We start from the raw sequence: 19,951 nt of genomic DNA, 5'->3' as shown, positions 1-19,951 counted from the left end.
CGGATATTCGGATCTTATATATAAAAAATATTTTAAACATTTTCTTTACTTCATAAATCAAATCTTATTAATTTTGGAACGAGAAAAAAGAATATAATAAGGAAATTATTAGCTCTAGATTTTAATATGCAATAATCTGATGTCTTGTCGGAGAAGATTCTATTGCTGTTGTCGGGACCACATAAGTTCTGCCTTGTCCTGTGATAACTCAAGATCATGAATGAGGTCACTAATTGAGGTCACTCATTGCTATCTATGATTCTACTTCAATCTATGCAGTTTATTATCTTTTCTTTCAAAATCAGGGTCATAGCATGTGAAGGATTTATTTGGTTTTCCTTCTTTGATTTTTAAGTTAATCGATTATTTATGTTATGTTTAAAAAATTAAGTTTTGTGAGTTTTTGACACATTTTCCAAAGTCTTAACAGTTGATATGGACGTGACTCTTTCAGACTTGTCTCCTTCATATAGAATAATCGTCAGTTTATTACCAAAAAATATCTTCCTTGAATTGATTAAAGAGGCATTAGTTTCTTTAAAGACTACTGTGCTTCTTTCAGCTAATTATTGACGAGTAACATTAGTAAAAATAATGGAAACATTAATTGCAAAAGAATTAGCACCACTTTGGTTAGATCACCATGTTATTCAAGTCTTTCAACAGAAATCTCTGCAATTTCTACTCTCTAACAATACAATATTACTATCTTAATAATAAAGTAATCAAAATAAATTGGAAAATATAAAAATGTCAACTTTATATTGATCAGTTTTATACTGTTTAATTTTTTTTTCCATACAATTACCAATTTAGTATTGTTCTGTTGCGATGAATAATTTTTGCTATATTTATCTTGTTTAAGCAATTATCCGAATTTTTAATAATTTATCTTTGTTACAGCTACAGTTTAAAACCGTCCTGAACTCACTGATCCTATTAAGTAATAGACGGTCTTCTATTTTTAGTTTCTAATAACAGAAGCATTAAAATGCGTGTGGTTTACATAAATTGGTCATAATTAATTGAAATATGCAATAATCTTAATAGCTCATGGGAGACAACTAATAGATTAGTCACGTATAAAGCTTTTTCATTGGAAATTTGGATATGTAGATATATTTCTTTCTAACAAACTAAACAAACTTTTTTATTTATAAGAAATTGGTCAGTAAGTAACATTGGTAAATGTTATTGTATTCCTTTAATTCTGCCATTTCTTTCCGTTGGTTTTTTATGACTCTCCATATTTGTTTTTGTGTACCGTGGAAGTCACTTTCCATCCTTTTTGTAAACTGTTGATTTTTTGTTCTTCTTACCAACTGCTTTGTGTCATTTCATGTTCTTCTATAGGTGTCTCGGGATACTGGTGTGTCTTTGATATTTTGTACTTCGTGTAGGCCTCTCATTTCTCTTTACATTTCTCGTTTATTTCTTTTCTGAACCGTGGTGTTTTGTTGTTGTTTCTTTTGTTCAGTATGACTTTGCGTTTTCCTAGAGCTTCTATTGCTGCTTCTTCAATGTTGTTTTTCATTTTCTCCCAGCTCGCGTTTATATCTTCGATGTCGTCTGTTTGTTTCAGCTGTATCGTCTGTGCTAGCCTCCTTTGGTACATTTCTCTTGTAGGGTCGTTCCACAGTGATTCTACGTTGAATTTTTCCTCGGTGATTTCCTGTAGATAATGTTTTGGTGTTATTTTCATTCTTATTTTTGCTAGTACTAGTTTGTGTTCACTCCCTGCGTCTGCTGAGTTTAAAGTTCGGATATCTAGAATCTGCTTTCGGTGGATTTTTCTATTAGTGAATATAAAATACTAATCTAATATTCTAAAAATTAAAAATCCCAAAATAAACATGTTAAACAAGGACAGTTCTATATATTAACAATAAAAAATAATTAAACCAAAGCACATAAAAACAGTTATTTTATAAAATTATATTCTCCCAAAGGGACAACTTTATGGCAAAATTATGACTAATTCAAAAATTACCTGTTTTCTGGCCAGCTGAAACCAGGTCTTCAATATGATGGGTAACCTCTTATTATGGTAGGTTTTCGTAGTTTTTACGCTAATAAAAACGTCGTCCAATGTCGTGGACGGCGGCTTGGCAGTGGCGGTTACAATTTCGCCGACGTAATCTTGAGGGGGTTCGTACTCGGTTTGAGATCGGTCTTCCGCGAGATTCCGGTCGAGGTAAAACGGTTTTGATTCGGGTTGGTCGTTGGTCGATATCTGCAATAAGAAGAAATCATAATCAAAGTTTTTAATATAGCAATAAAACAAAGTTACTATATACCAGAATACTGTAACCTTTTTTATTCTGATTTAGCTAGAAAGGTCACTAATTGATATAATGCCACAGGCAACTTGTTGGTTGGGTTTGAAACTAGCTTTTGAAATTGGTATTTAGTTAAACAAAACAAATTACCACAGATAAAAAGAAAAGGTTTAGGAAAGGGGAACGGAAGAGGGCGCAACTTGTAAATAGAAAAATTAAGAAATCTTAGATCTTTAACAACAAATTACGTTATTAAAACCAAAAATATAAAATTAATTAAAGTTATAATTTTGAATAAAATGTTGCCAACACACTCTTTATATAAATAACAAAAATGTTAGGTAGAAATAATCCACACACTTACGTAAGGCTTATGCAGCCTGATTTTTCGTTCTCGCCTTAATAGAACTCTCAAATTATTTAAATTTAATACTCAATCAAGGAAATTGTAGTTAGTAAAAGAAATAAATAACTCAACTTGAAATAAGAACAATTTATTATATCAAATTGTTAAAATAAAATAAAACAAAACAGATGAACAACTCTATAAAGATTTTAGGTTGTAAAATACAGGAAAACTGCACTTTTACAATTCTCCAACATACAGTGAATGACATTCCAAATCAAATGGCGCTCAAAGCGGCGCTTGATGATCGTCTCGTACGCAAAACAATAAGAAGGGGGAGTAGCCGATTAATACAACGGCCGGTTAATGCGGGACCTGTTAAGGGGGAGTCTACTGTATCTACCAAAGAAACAAATAAATTCTGTATACAGTGAGGAGTACGGCAAGGAAACACAGTCTCTCCAAAGTTATTCACGACGATTTCAGAACATACTTGTAAGAATGCACATCTGAACGAGCATGGTATCAACATAAATGGAGAGAAGCTCAGTCATTTGAGATTTGCAGATGCCATGGTCCTTATAGCTGGTCAAGTATTATTTATGCAATAATAATGTTTGAAAAATTATATCACACTTTCTTGGAGGTCGAACTAAAGAATAATATAAACAAGGTGCAAATAATGACTAATCTGGTGCTAAATCGAAATATTGCCTTGATGGAAAGGAAATTCGGATGGGCAGAGATAACCAGTGTTATTCTCTTCTATTAATTTTTCACAATTATTTACAGTTTTGGCCCATATTTCTGTAGTTGCAGTTTTAAGAGCTTCTTGGCACATTTCCCTAACTGCATCGTCACTCTATCCACTGCATCCAACGTGATTATCATAATACGTTTTACATATACCTCAGATGTGTTCGATGGGATTAAACTGGCAGTGATACGGCGGTAACCGTAATACTTGATGTCCATAACTTAATACAATTTGGTCAACTATATAAACTGTTGGTTTTTCATTACGTTTCGAAATTTCCAGTAACTCTGATTTGAAGGCGTATTCAGGAAAACTGACATTATTTTTAACTAACCAATTTTTTATGCTCGGTACGTTCCACGTCTTTTTTGATTGTTTCTTCAAAATCTCCGAATGGTAAGGTGCATTATCTAAAACTATAACTCAGATGGTTCACTCAGACTAGGTAACAGTTTCTCCTCAAGTCATTTGTCCTCAGATTTTTATTTTGACGGAAAAATCTAATCTGCGTTTTCTATAAAGCCTTCTTTCCCCCCTGCATGAAGAATGATGTGTCTTTTGCCTTCGCTATCTGTGTGTTTTATTGATTTTATGCTGTCCTCTTGTCAAATTCTTTTAATTCTACCCTTTGCAAATATCCATGTCTCATCTAAGCATACGAATGTTGCATTTTCATGTCTAGTATATTCTCTCAAAAATATAATTCTTTTGTGAACCACACTACTCCTTTCACATAAAAGTAACCTATTATTTTCCTTTTTGAATTTAAATCTAGAGATACTTGTCTTTCTCTTATTTTGGGCCAGTAAAGTATTTAAACTGACATGTTGATTGTTTTTATGCATTCGATACAAAATATTGCGAATTTCACATTTTTCTCCATCAGGTAAGTCAATGCTCCTAGAATGTTTACGAGTTGTTTTATTTTCTTCGTGATATTCAGTCACAGTAAGATCTTCCTGAGAATCTCTGACAGTCTTTATTACAGTTTTTAGTTTACTTTCAATTAACTCGAGTGCGTCAGAAACGCGTTGATTTATACACAATAATGACTGTAAAGGTCCACCATTGTCTCTTTCCATGGTAAAGTATTTATGCACATTTGCAATTAATTCATCAACATCCAACTTACGTGTAGGCATGATGGTCACTTGAAACTACACGTTTGAATTACAATATACTGAGTATAGATCAATATAACAGAAACTTTCTAACTGTTGTGCTTGAGAGGTAAAATATAATATAACCGCTTACAAAGATCCTAACACATTAAGCAAATTAGCCTAATGATGATTAGAAATGCTGATTGTAATTTAATTATGTTTGATAAAAAGTTTAGAAATAGTTGGAAACCGTACGTAAACAAATTAAAATGGTTCCCACAAATATTTTTAGTACAAGTATTTTCATTTGAAAATAAAAAGTAAAATATATTTACCAAAACCCTAACTTTAACCCGTAATCGCAGACGTCTCAAAAACGGTACACTCTAACAGACATATGGTCAATCTAACCACCCCTATTTAAATTGACAAAATATTCTACTTTACTCGGAAGTATTTTTTAACAAAAACTAAAAGTGATATTTTAGTACTTTGTATATCTACTTTGTTGTTGTTGTTGTTGTTGTTGTTGTTGTTGTTGTATATAAATCAACAATAAGACCGAAAATGACGTACACAGCGGAAACAAGAGCAGATACGGCGAAAACACAAAGACTACTGGAAACAACAGAAATGAAAGTCTTGCGAAAAATAACAAACCAAACTCTAAGAGACAGAGTAAGAAGTGAGGAAATACGAGCGAGATGTGGTATAGAGGAAATAAACGCGTGGATCAAAAGAAGAAAAGTGGAATGGAATCAACACATCGAAAGAATGACAGAAAATAGAATAGTACGAATAGCAAGAGACAAATCGCCAAATGGAAGAAGATCATTGGGACGACCGAGGAAAAGATGGTCAGACAACGTCAATTGAGGCTAAAAACCGAAGTAAAACAGGCATTTTGCCTATTTATAAAGTAGGAAGAAGAAGAAGAAGTATATCTACTTTGAATAAAAATTATCCTTAGCACGGTAGTATTTGTTTAAAAAAAATTATTAAATAAGTAGGTGAAAGAAATTTACGTTACATAAAATTATGCAAGAATACTATTTATTTAAAAAAAAAGTGTAATAAAATATTCAAAACTATAAACAACGGGTTAATGACACATATAATTATTTTATACCTAAAATTTAGCAAAGTGTTAAACATTATGGAGAACACCAGTGCAGTTTACCGTACCTTTCACTACAGTTTTCTGCGAATTCCGTTAATCGTTTAGAGGTGTAAGTTGGTTGAATGTACTGTAACTTTTAAACCTCACACTTTATTATATTGTGTAAAAATTATATAAAACCATCATATGCACAATTGTAATATATCGATCAGAAAATTGAAACTTACTTAAATAAAGCTGAAAAAAAAGATTGATTAACATTTGAAAATCGACTTGTAAAAAAAAATTTGAAAGCAAATACGTAATCAAAAAGTTCAAATTGTTTCAAACGTAAGATTATTACTTAATTTTTGTTTTCTACTTTTAATTGTTCTATTTATTTACATTGAATATTAATTTTTTGTTGTATAATCCACTTCTGCAATAATTATGTGATGTATTTGATTTAAAATAAATTAACTGATTTTTTTTGTAGTTTGGCAACAATGTCAACTTAGATCTTTAACGTAGATAATGACGTGCATCGGGATTTAATTTGTTCCAACCGTATAATATGATGTTTTTTTTTAAACTATGCTTGAAATTTTAAGGCAGTGATTTTTTACTTGCATCAAATTCTCTTCTTTATTTCCTTATTTGTATTGTAACTGAAAACAATACTTGAACACCTGGAAAACAAAAACGATAATCATCGTTAAAAATTATATTGACAGTCTTCAAGGTGCCAGTCTTCCGTTGTTGCTTTGTTTGTTACCTGCAGCCCCTACTAATTTATTTTTTTTCCTTAAAATTTTATCAGATAGGAGTAACAATGATGCAGGTAAGAGACAAACAAGCCCGTGCTATGAAGTTAAGGGTATAATTATAAAGGATATGGGTATTTTTTGCACCATTTGTTAATGTTTGACAAGTAGGACTTAAAAAAACCCAGTATACATCGTAAAATTCTTTTGTTCCATTCTGATTAAGTTACAACGTCGTAACTTATTATGTCGTACCGCCAGAGAATTATAAATACGCAATAATGTAACAAAAAATCATTAAAGTGGCGATAAAAGATGTAAAAGTGTTATAAGGTGATGCAAAAGCTTTTAAAAATAGTTGCAAATGTACAAAAAACATCAAAAAAGCGTTATAAATCGTAAACTTTTACACCGTTTTTTTGGTTAAAGAATTATATAACTAGCCAGATGTAGTAAAAATAATAAAGGTAGACGGATTAAGATAGCCTGTCCATCTCAAGCGACAAGATCAGCGTGTCGTAAAGCTGGTCTGGGAAGAGAACCCGAAAGAAAAACGACCGGTAGGGAGATCAAGGATGGGGTGGAGAAATAATATTGCAACAGATTTAGACGCTATAAATATAGAACAAGCAGAGGAACGAATGATCATCATCACCATCATTATCATTCTGGCTTTACAACTCTGCGTGGGCCCTAGCCTCCTCAAGAATTTCTCCCCATCCATCGCCTTCCTCCGCCAAACACGTATTCCCATATTTCTCATGTCTTCATCGATGTTATCAAGGAACCTTGTTCTGGGTCTTCTTTTTCTTCTCTGACCAATAGATCTATCAAGGAGCGTTTTTCTAGCTGGGTTATTTTGTTCCATCCGCATTACATGCCCTATCCACCTCAGACGTCCTATCTTCCTGGTATATTCTATAAATTTCGAAGTTGTATCGTCTTCTCCACACTCCATTGTCATTCACTGCTGTATAGATTCGCCTTAGTACTTTTTTTTCGAAACATCCTAACATGTTTTCATTACTTTTTGTTAGAGTACAGGTCTCTGACCCATATGTTAGGACTGGGCATATTATTGTTTTGAACAGTCTTATTTTTGTATTTCTCGATATAATTGTAGATTTAAGGCGGAGATTGTGTCCAAAATAGCATCATCTGTTGACCGTGCAAATTCTGCGGTTTATCTCTGAGATAGTATTATTTTCAGTGCTCCCAGGTATACAAATTCATTCAGTGCTTCAATGACGTCGTTTTCTATAACAAGTGGTCGTAGGATTTGTAGTTGCGTGATTATTTTCATATACTTCGTTTTGTTGGTGTTTATTATTAAACTCCTTTTTGTAGCTGATACTTTTAATTCCACATACGCCTCTGGTACAGCGTTTTCCGTTCTCCCAACAATATTGATATCATCAGCATAGACAAGGATTTGCACTGATTTATTATATACTGAACCAATGGTTGTGATTTGTGAGATACGTATTACTTTTTCCAGAGCCAGCTTGAACAGTATACAGGAGAGAGGGTCTCCCTGGCGCAGTCCGGTATTTGTTTTAAAAGGCTCCCCCTGAATTCGTACTCTACATTCAACTTTTTCAAGTTAGTTTTGTTAAATTTACCAACTGATTTGGTATTCCTAGCTCTTTTATTGCTATGGACATTTCCCTTATATTCACAGAGTCCATAAATATGCGATGAGTAGGTATCTATGCCATATTCGAGTGTTTTTTCTAGCATTTTTCTCAGGGTTGCAATCTGATGAATTGTCGATTTACCACCTTTGAAACCTTCCTACTATCCGTTCTGCATATGGTGCCATACGGTGATATAGTACTGTGGAAAATATTTTATACGCTGCATTTAGAAGCGTAATTCCTCTGTGGTAAGATCATTCAAAGATATCTCCTTTTTGTGTATAGTGCAAAGTATTCCAATATTCCAATCATTGGGGAGGGATTTCTGTGTCTATATTTCTTTTATAAGCTGCTATAATGCTATTATGGTATCGTGGTCACCTTCTTTATATGGTTCAGCTGGGAGATTATTTATTCCGGGTGATTGGTTTCTAGCTAGTTTTTTTAACTGTATCTTTAACTTCAAGAATCGTTGGTGGTTCCTCTTCCTTCAAGTCTGTTCCCTTTACCTCATCTCTTTCATCTTCCAGGTTTTCTTTTTCTTCCTCTATATTAAGTGCCTGGTTAAAGTATTCCACCCATCTATTCAATACATCTTTCCTTGTTGTTAATAGGTTGTCATTCTGACTTCTGCATTGTCTTGTGGTTGCCTTGAATTATTTTCTGTTGATGTTAACTTTCTTATGTATTGCTCTGAATTCTTTATCTCTGTTGAGGTTTTCCATGTATTTAAGTTCCTTATTTAAGCAGTTTTGTTTCTTTATTTTGTGTATCCTCTTTTCTTTTCGTTTTTTTTTTCTCTGGTAATTCTCAACAGTTGTTACAGTTCGTCGGGTAAGCATCTTTCTGTAGGTTTCATTTTTTTTCCTTTGTTGCATTCTTGCATTAATCGTCAAACCAATGATTTTTACGGGCGAAATTTCTGTTCTTATTTCATCTTTCGCTGCTGCTTCCATATCTTATTTTATAATGGTCCAGCAGGAGTCTATATCTGTCTGGCCTTCTTCATTTACATTTTGATTCCATAGCCTGTTGGTGATGTTTTCCAAGTACCGTTCTACAATTGTCGCATCTCTCAACTTTTGCACATTCCATTTTTTCTGTCCATTCTAGTTTCTTTACTCGTGTTTGATCTGAGTTTATGTTTCCTCCTATATAACTTCTGCAGTTTATTACGTTTGTTCAATGTCTTGAATCTATTAAGATGTGAAGATACCTCTATTATCATGAGGAACTAATGAGATGGACCGTTGCAAATTAGATCAGCGAAGATTTATCTCAGCTTGTAGTGCTAGCGAGAACAAGAAGAAGAAGGACAGGGATCACCGGGGTGAAGAAATAATAGCACAAATGGAACTGGGTCGGAAACGTAGCGAAAATGAGTGACGCCAAATAGATTAAAGGCATAGTTGAATGAAGTCCTAGGTTTTAAAAATAATGGAGTAGGGATAGACCTCCAATAGGCGGAGCAGATATTAAGAATGTTATAATAATCTAAATTTACACGGCACAAGATCAGGAGCATTGGAAATTATTGAGAGAGAATTATGTCTGTGACTGTGCGTTGTACATGTAGCAATTGCACCTACAAACATAGAACAACAGTAAACAAAAAAATATATTTTCTTAGTTATCTCAAATATCCACTGATTAATATACAATAAACCAAAACGAAAATGTACGTGGCAACTTGCTATCTCAATTCACTATGAGAACTCTTCAGAAATAAAATTTTAAGTGGTCCAAAATAGATTTATATGTGAAAAAGCCATGACGAGAATGTAAAATATTCCACGGACCTAATCAATCTCACACTATCGTACTACTAAATACCCAAATCTAACACGGTAGTTCGTATCCTTCTTACCTGTACCCGTTCTTTAAGTAAAAGAATCTCGAAATGGCATCTTAAGCGGCCACTTTTTGAGTTCTCGCATGCTTGGGACTCATCTTATTTGAAATTTATTATTTTTGGCTACCTATTTATTATATTTTAAACGATATCTATTAATTTTTTTTCTTAAACGTGGGTCACGCAACAAAATATATTGTTGGATAAATATCATTAAATCCATATCGGAATCTTTAGGTGTATTTAGTTATTCGATTATGTCAATATGTAGCTGATAAATTAGCTCTGTAGACAATTGGGAAAAATAATGTTCAAAGTTGAGTTATTTTTAACAAAACTAATCAATTCATACACGAAAATGTTTGTCTATGATTATGAGACAGTTAGTTTCTTGTTTATTGCATATTAAATGGTATTAAATTGATATATAAATTTGCACGCCGTAGAAAAAATATGTTTAAAATAAAAAATTTAGTAGAGATAATTTTGAACTAAAATGTTTATTAGCACTTTCAATATAGAGTTAACTGTTCTCTTAGAAACAACATTTGATGCAGCCGGCGAATTTGTGTGTCAGTTACGCGCTCGAAATCAATTTTAACCCTTTTATAGTTTATTTTTATGAACGAGAGAGTAATTAGCATAATTTTAACTGGTAGCTCCGACCACTCCATGGGCGTGCTCAAGATTAATTGAAAAATTACTTTGAATAATTGTAAAAAATAAATGAATTATTTCAGTGTTATAAAGTGTTATGTGTATGTAAACAAAAGTGACCTCTTTTATCACACACTATATTAGAACTGACTGGCCTACATTAAAAAGGGTTTTAAAAAATTCACATTTTTTTTTAATTTTTAAAAATTACAAAAGGGAAAAAGAGTTTTTAAAACCGTCTAAGGTATGTTAAACAGATGAATAAAAATATTAATATAAAACTTACAGCTACTTGTTACAAATCCAAATCAGATTCAGAAGATGAACTTTCAGAACCAAGATTTATAATAACTGGCTCGATCATTTTATCAGTAATATTGTCCAGCTTCCACATTTTTTCCTCTTCTTTAATAGTGTGATTTACTGCCTTTTCCCAGTTTTCAGGTTTTACATTATTTACGGCCTCCAAAAACAACTGTTTAACATCATGAATTTTAAAAGTGGTATTTTTTCTTGAAACTTCACTCTTTATCTGTGCCCATACCAGTTCAATCGGGTTTAATTCACAATGATATGGTGGGGATCTAAGTACTGTCATTCCACGATTTTTGGCAATTTCATCAATTTCGTATTTTTTAAATTTTTCTTTATGAAGGGCACACAACGAATAAAGTTCCTTTCTTATAGATCCGGGATGGTACGTAATATTTTTTGAACTCAGCCAATTCTGCAAGTCTTTTTTTAACCACTTGGTTGTGGGCAGTCCTTCTATAAGTCTGGAGTGATAACTTGCATTATCCATTACTCTTACACAGTTCTTAGGAAGAAGACCTATCATTTGTTCGAACCATTCTTGAAAGACATCAGCGTTCATGTCTTCATGGTAGTCACCGGTACGAGTTGATTCAAAAGTTAATAAACCACCTTCAACAAAACCGTCTGAACTGCCAATGTGTACTATTATCAGTCTGCGTCCCTTTCCTGATGGTGGGTTTAAACCAGTAGATAAGTTATTTACAAAAGCGTGCCTTTGACTTGTAACAGTTTCATCCTGCCAAAATTTATTTGGTGTATGACCCTCGTTGATCCATGTTTCATCAAGATAAAATATTTTTCTTTTTTGGTTTCTCATTTCCTTTATGGTTCTTAGAAAATGTCTTCTCCATATGACAATATCGCTTCTTTCTAATAAAATAGACTTTCTGGGATTCTTTTTCCAGCGGAAGCCTATTTCTTTTAAAAGTTTCCATAACGTACTTCGACTCATTTCTGGGTAATCCTTATCATCTCGAACTGAGACAAGAACTTTATCCAATGTTGGAAATTCTTGTCTAAAGAAGAATTCATGCACTTTCCGTCGAAGTCCTTCTTTAAAATGATATTCTATTTGAAATTTTGGTTTCCCTGGAGCATTACGTGGCATTTGAAAACTACCACATTTCTCTTCTTTAATAACTCTGTAAATCGTAGATTTCCCAACACCAAGTGTACTGCTAACTAACTCAACGGTCTCATCAACACTTTCACATAAACGTTTGTCTGTAAATGATTTAAAACAATTAAATATTAATGTTTTTTCATTAACTGTTAGAGGACCAATTTTTCGGCGTTTACACGGCACTTCCAAATTTTCCATAACACTAGTATACACAATAAACTGCACCTTGCAACTGAAGTACCTACTTTTAGTGAACTGTTAAGAATTTTGAATACGCCACTTGGACCTTCCTACAAAATGGAAAAACCCACTATCACATTTTCTGTGGAATAAGTTTAGAAGGTAATTATCTAGTCAATTACTGTCGTAGATTCCTGGAATTAAAGAATTAAATGTTTGATTGTTGAAACCCTTACTTCGTGGAATGCACTCATTTCAGATAAAATAAAACGTTTTATTTTATCTAAAGAATTAAACTTTATTTTGCAAATAGGTAGGTACTTATTAAACTTTTATTGGTTATATATAACCAATAAAATAAAGATCTTACATTTCTTGCAAATTCATTAGTACCTGTTAACCTCCATCACTCCGACACTGGCAACCTTATTTAGGGATTAGTAACCCTCACAACTATTGTATTCTATTCTGCTCCAACCTTTATACCTGGTGGTCATACTCAATTTAAAATTGTTTTCCTATATACTTCTGTAAACTTGTTGACAAATATCTGTTTTTCATTGAGTCACCCGTATCAACAGTTTAGGGATTTGCATACATAATTTATTGTTTTATTACTCTCTCATACATAAAAATACACTATAGTCACACTAAAAGAAATACTACAAACAAAAATCTGAAACTTGCCAGCTTAGTTTAAAATTAAATTTAAAGTACTAGTGTTAATTTTTGTCACAATTTCATAATTATTCCGTCACTAAGAAGAATATAAAAATGCTATTACAGATGTAATAAAAAACTATAACGAGATCTAAAGTACAATTTCCACCTGGAAAATTTCTTAAAAAGACTTTTTTTAACAAAAATTCCTGCGCTATCAAAAACCTTTTGATAAATTTATTCCTTTGAAAGCGTCGTTAATTGCCCAAAGGGTTCCTTATTAAAATCAGCGATAAAATTGATTCCAACCGCCCACCTGCTGTCGTGTTGTCTGACAGATATTCCGGGGTGGTGATAAAGAGTTGTATGAGGGTAAGGAATTTGATTTTTCTAAGATGCGGGCTTGCGAGCAGTCGCTCGAACGGTGGAAGAGGAAAAAGTTTTGTAAAAAGAATCACGTAGCTCCTTGTTTTTTGTCATTAGTATTCGGAGAATGTCGGAAGATGCGGTATGGGTGTTTTGTTACAACTTGCATGCTAAAACATAAATAAACATTTTTATAAAATTTACGTTGGGTTTTGTTGCTTGAATCGTTTCGATGCAATTTTTCAGAATGTGTATGTATTCTGAAGAATACATGCAGATATGGGACGTATCGGTGAAAATATTGGCCAAAATAGCGAAAATAACGCTCAAATTAAATGAAACAAGATGAAATATACAATGCAATATTTTAGACGACGTAACTTATTAGTTTTTAATGAAAATTTAAAGTATTTGACATGTTATTTGGTTATTTATTTGTAGAATGTATTATATTCGTCTTCTTCTTCTTTTTGTTCTTCTTTTTTTCTCTTTATAAGCAATTCTGTTTGTTTATTGGTGGATTAATAACTCTATGGAAGGTTGTCACTCCAACTTTTGCCCGGTCATCCGATACTTATTTTGCCGATTGGTGACTTATCTCGTGCTATTTTGACAACACGAGTCTCCCCATTCTGCTTATGTGGTTATTTCATTCTTTTTTTTTTCTATTTAGTGTCCGTTTGTTTATACAAATACAATGGGTAATATGATTCAGGAACTAAAAGAAATTAGGAAAGAAAATAGTGAATACAAATTGCAAATGAAAGAAATAATAAGAGAAAATGAAAATCTAATGAAAGAAATGACTACGATGAAACAAAAAATAGATACAATAGAAATAACCTTGGAAGCATGTCAGAAAGAAAAGAAGAAAAATAACCTAATAATGAGAGGCTTACCAATAGACACAATAGAAGCAGAGCAACTAGAGAACTTCATAGAAAAAAAATGGGAGTAAAATCAGAAATAAATAGGGTACAAAAGATAAATGAAACAATGTGTGTTATCGAATGTAAAAAATTCGAAGATAAAATGAAAATACTGAAAGCCAAGGGTAAACTAATGAACTATAAGCAACATAGAGTATATATAGAATGTGACCTAACATTAAAAAAGATAGAAATACAAAGAAATCTTAGAAAGATAGCAGCAGATGAAAAAATAATGTGAAAAGGACAAAATTTGGATATGGTTTTATAGTTATTGAAGGCATTAAGTGGAAATGGAATCAAAAAAACAAGCCGGATAGAAAAAGTAACATACAATTCAGAACCAACTTGTTCAAAAAACTAACTGAAGAAAACACAATGACGGGCCGAGAAACAAAACAGGCACAGAACAGGGACATGAGCAGATCTAAGGATAATAACACAAACGGAAGGAAAAACAAATTGAAGTACAACTTAAACACAGAAAAGAACAAAACAATTTTGAAAATGGCATCATGGAATGTGAGAGGTATAAATGGGAAGGAAAGAGAACTGGGGGAAGAAATTAGAGATAAGAACATTGAAAAAGTAGCTATAGAAATACCAACAGAGGGAAGCGAACATCTTGGTCGAACGTTGAAGTGAAAAGAGAAATAAAAGAAAAGAATAAATTATGGAAAGAATACATAGAAGATAAAACACAACAAAAATATGAAAATTATAAGAGACAAAGAACAAAAGTTAACGAGATAGTTAAGAAAGAGAAAAAGAAAAGTTGGGAAAAATTCGGGGAAAAATGGAAGAAAACAGCACAGAAAACGTAAAATTATTTTATAGAACACTGAAAAACCTAAGAAGCAACAAAGAAACAAAAGTGAAACAAAGAAGGAACCACAATTAACGACGATAAAACAATATTGGACAGATGGAGGGAACATTTCCAGCTGATACTGAATGGAAATCAAGCGAATACAATGGAGAAGGAAAGCCACAACTAGAGAGTATCCATGAGAAACACGGAAAATCCAGAAACTATAGAAAAAGAAAAACTGGAAGAAACAATAAGAAAGATAAAGATTGGAAAAGCACCAGGAAGCGATGAAGTGGCACCAGAAATGATGAAATATATAGGAGTAAAAGCAAAAGAAAAATTGTTATACATATTATATAACCTAATATGGAAGAGAAAAGTAATACCCAGAGAATGGACAAATGCAGTAATTATACCTATATACAAGAAAGGAAACACAAGAGACTGTAAGAACTATAGAGGTATATCACTACTGTGTGTAGTAGCAAAAGTATACGAAACCAAAATAGAAAGGAAAATCAGAAAAGAAATGACCAATCACAAGACCATATATTCACCATGCAACAAGTAATAGAAAAAGCCTTAAAAAAATAGAGAAATATATCTGAGCTTTATAGACATGGAAAAAGCATTCGACTCAGTCAAAAGAAAAGATATATCGGAAAGCCTAAAGAAGAAGCAAGTAAGTGAAGAACTGATAGAAGCAACAAAGAGTATATACATGAAAACAACAAATACAGTAAGAATGTTAAATCTACAAATTGCAAATGAAAGAAATAATAAGAGAAAATGAAAATCTAATGAAAGAAATGACTACGATGAAACAAAAAATAGATACAATAGAAATAACCTTGGAAGCATGTCAGAAAGAAAAGAAGAAAAATAACCTAATAATGAGAGGCTTACCAATAAACACAATAGAAGCAGAGCAACTAGAGAACTTCATAGAAAAAAAATTCAGAAAAAATCAGAACCATTTGAAACAACTCAAGGAGTTAGACAAGCGGGAAGTCTCAGCCTAGTGCTTTTCATAAATGTAATAGATGAGATAGTGAAAGAATGTAAGAAAATATTCAAGAAATACTATCGGTTGGAACAGAATGCAAATGATAAACTCTGAGATGTGTATATTTGCAGACGACATAGTATTAATTGCGGAAACTGCAGAAAAACTGCAATATAACTTAGAGAAATGGAACCTAGAAGCAAGAAAATACAACTTAAACGTAAATAAAGAGAAGACTCAGATAATGAAAATATCAACGAAGCAAGGGACGGAAGATCAAATAGTAGTAATGATAGACCAACAAAAAATAATACAGACAAATCCATACAAATACTTAGGAACAGCAATCAACAACAAAGGAGACATCGAGGACGATCTTAACAACAGAATGGAAAACACAGGAAAACTATTTCAAGCACTAAATAGAGGGTTCCTTAATAACAAAGAAATATCAACAAAGACCAAGATGACAATATACAAAACAATATATAGACCTACAGTGACATATGGAGCAGAAAATTGGATATTAAACAAAAGACACCAGAGCAGAATTCACGCAGCAGAGATGAAATACCTCAGAAAAACGATCGGAGTACAAATAACTGATAGAATCAGAATGAAGAAATAAGAGAAAGACTCAAAATCAAACCGATACTCGACTCAATCAAGGAGAAAAAATTGGCATGGTTCGGACATCTAACCCGGATCGACAATAATAGACAAGTAAAAAGAGTGTGGGACGCCAAACCAATAGGGAAGAACAGAAGAGGAAGACCCATTAAAGAATGGAACAGTGACATCTCGCAGATACTGCAGAGTAAGGGTAAGACTTGGCAGGAAGCAACACAGATGGCATCCAATAGGAAGGAAAGGTACAAATGGGTCTACTGTATGAGTAAAGTAAGTTGTTTATACACTGTCCAAGTTTATCATATAAACTAAATAAAGGCTATTCGACGAATTATACGAATTTCAGAATGTTTCGAATAATTCTTGCATATATTCTTTCCATTTTCGTAATTTATCTTCAATGGTAGTCAAAATCTGGCCTTTAATGTCTATAACTATGCCTGCATTGTATTGTTTTCTCCTTTAATTTTTGTGCATATATGGAAATCATCATGTTTGCGTTGTAGTGTTTCAATTTCCGTACATTTCTCCGTCAGCCATGCTTCTTTTGGTCTTTTAATCTCCTTTAGTATAGTCTTATATAACTTTTTGTACTCGTTGTCATTTCTACCTTTTAATTTTCTTCGCTCTTCCATCATCTGCAATATTATATCTTTCATCCCTTCTTGCTTCTTTTCTCTTTCTGATTTTAGATATTCATGCGAAATTGTGGTGGTAATAAATGTCTTTATTTCATTCCATTGTTCTTCTATGCCTCTAGTAGTGTATTCAACTATTTTCGCAAAATTCTTATTAATTTCTGTTTTTACTTTTTTCTGGATGTCATTTTCTTTTAGTAGTCTTATCTGTTGAGCATGTTGCAACGACGTTATTCATGGGCTTTTTAGAACCAACCTGTTCATAATTTCAAGTTTTTACACACTGTGTAATCTTACTCAACGAAGCAACTACTGGACAACAAAGGTCAATTGTTTAATGTGGCAGTTTGGGTTTTCCCAATCCCAAACGATTATATAAAGTCTACCTGATTAGAATAATTATTTGGTAATTCAAAGATTATTTGAAACTTTTGTAAATCTAAACAGAAATTTCTATTGTAGAGTCTGTTAGAAACTTAGCGATTTCGTAGAACATTGTAAGATGTATTGTTTTGAAACAATTTCTTTGTGCTGTTATCTTTTTTTTTTAATATCTTAAATTTCGTAATTAAATTCTTAATTTGTGACATCTGAACTTTCATTTTTCATATAATTAAAGGGTTTATTTTATAGTCTGTGGTTTATTCTTAGGCAGATATTTGAAAAAATCATTATAGATTGACAAGAATATTATAAACGAACAACGGCATTACTTTAAATCAGCGCTGATTGAGTCTACAAAGACAATGTGTAAAAATGCAATATATAAAACAAAACAGGAAAAGATGATATTTAAAGAAAAGTGCGATCAACAATACAAAGTATACTGATATCAAATGTAAAATAAAATTATGGTGGAACAAGAAATTTTTTATAAAACACAATGTGAAGAATTTTAGAAGCTACAATATTGCAGCTTCAATGTATATAAAAAAGGCTAAAAAGTTAGCAGCACTACAATGACGGAATGAGACCAATATTATACAACATAGACAACAAAATAATAATAGATATTATAAAAGAAAAACTAAAACATGGATGTCTTTATTCTAGAAACAATTAATGAACAATTTGAGATTAACGAGACACGCAGAAGCTATTTTTTTGTAGATGTATTAATAAGACAAATTGCGAGTATATTATACAGTTGCGATCGAGCGACGCGCAGAGTTAAGCGCATCAACTAGGTAAATTTAAAATTCCTGTATTTTAGCGAAAACTGCATCAAAATGAGTACAGTAAAGCTCCAAATGTTCATTTTTCATTGTAGTATAGTGCTCATTAACATAATACTAAATTTTTTGATCTCAGACCACCGAAAAATCGTTATAAACAAATTCGTTTTTTTTACACCTAATTTCTATACGTTAAACTAATATAACTTCGGCAAAAATTATTAAAATTTAATTTTTAAAAATTTATTTTAAAGCTTGTAATTATACCTTTAAAATAATGTACTTTCAATTTTTCTATGTTGAGCAAAAGCAAAGTTTTAAGCAAAATTGTCTGATATAGTCGATAATTTGTTATTTTTTCATAATAATTTTTTTAAAAATAAAACATAATTTGAAAAAGGATATATCTAGAATTGCCATCTAGAACCTATTCAGACATCGCCTAAGGATCAGAAAGATCTTCTAGCAGAAGTTCATCTACAATACTGCCGTCTACTCCGTCTGGAAGTGGTACAGCCAAAATAGACATATTAACTAACTACAAGCATATACGTAGAAAACGTAAAAATTGTACAATTTACGACTGTTTAGAACACGAAGATTCAGAGAGGACACCCTTTCAAAACAAAAATATAAATGCTTCATCATTAAGTGAAGATGAAGCAACTGTCGATGTTACCAATGATTTTAAGAGGTGGCCTAAAGTACCAAAAATACATTTTGAATTTAAAAATTGTAATTATGCAGAATTCACGGGTTCGAAAGTGATACCGTCTTCTAAAGACCCAGTAAGTTTCTTTAATGTTTTTTTCAATGATACCTTATTACAAGACACTGTAGAACAGTCACATTTAATGCTGTCCAAGCCAACAAAAATTTGGATCTGTTATTATTATTATTATTATTATATTACAAATAAGGGCAGAGGAGCGAGCTCCTATTATGCCCAAAAATCAAAAATAAAAAACATCCTTATAAAACTAATACCAATTATAAAGTTAAGTAAACATAAACAATTAAGTATATCATACAAAAGTTGAATGGTGAGACAATAAATAAATAAATAAATAATGCTGTCCAAGAAAAAAAATCCTATAAATAAAATAAACCACTATCAAGTTTATTTTTAAAGATGTTAACACTAGTTGCCGATATGGTGTCTTGATCCAAATTGTTCCAGATATTAAAGATTCTATTTGGCAAGAAGTTCACCCTGGACCTTGCAGTAGTTTGTTCCCTTTTCAATTTGTATCGATGGCCTCTTAATCTTTCGTCTTGATTCAAAGTGAATATGGTGCTTAGGTTCCCAAAGTTATGTTTTAAAATACGGAAGGACATAATTAGATCACCTCGAAGACGACGCTGCTCGAATGTCGTAAGATGAGCCATGGATAATCTATCTTCATAGTTCTATGTTCTTTGATGAATTGAAAGCTTTCCTAGGAATTTTAATTCTAACGGGATTTAATAGTTTACCTTCTATCAAAAAATACTGGTCTGCAGATCCAAATTTTCATAATGAAAGGATTAATAATATTTTCCCTCTAAAGAGATTTCTTAAAATATTAAAATATATCCATTAGAATGATAACCAACAAATGCCAGCCAGAGGAACTCGGGAATT

The 19,951-nt window shown here is 32.1% G+C and overlaps 1 protein-coding gene across 1 annotated transcript in view; it reads right to left on the bottom strand.

Annotated features, from left to right (window-relative positions):
* The window catches only part of fng (Fringe glycosyltransferase), a 510,279-nt gene that overhangs the window by 478,262 nt on the left and 12,066 nt on the right, over positions 1 to 19,951 (bottom strand). The window contains exon 2 of the mRNA XM_072525349.1: positions 1,991 to 2,233. Coding sequence (XP_072381450.1) covers positions 1,991 to 2,233 — 243 coding nt within the window. The remainder of the gene's footprint in view (positions 1 to 1,990; positions 2,234 to 19,951) is intronic.

This window comes from Diabrotica undecimpunctata, chromosome 3 (assembly GCF_040954645.1).
Source record: "Diabrotica undecimpunctata isolate CICGRU chromosome 3, icDiaUnde3, whole genome shotgun sequence".
NCBI lineage: Eukaryota > Metazoa > Arthropoda > Insecta > Coleoptera > Chrysomelidae > Diabrotica > Diabrotica undecimpunctata.
Note: the sequence above shows the minus strand (reverse complement) of the source record. Positions and strands in the feature narration are given on the sequence as shown.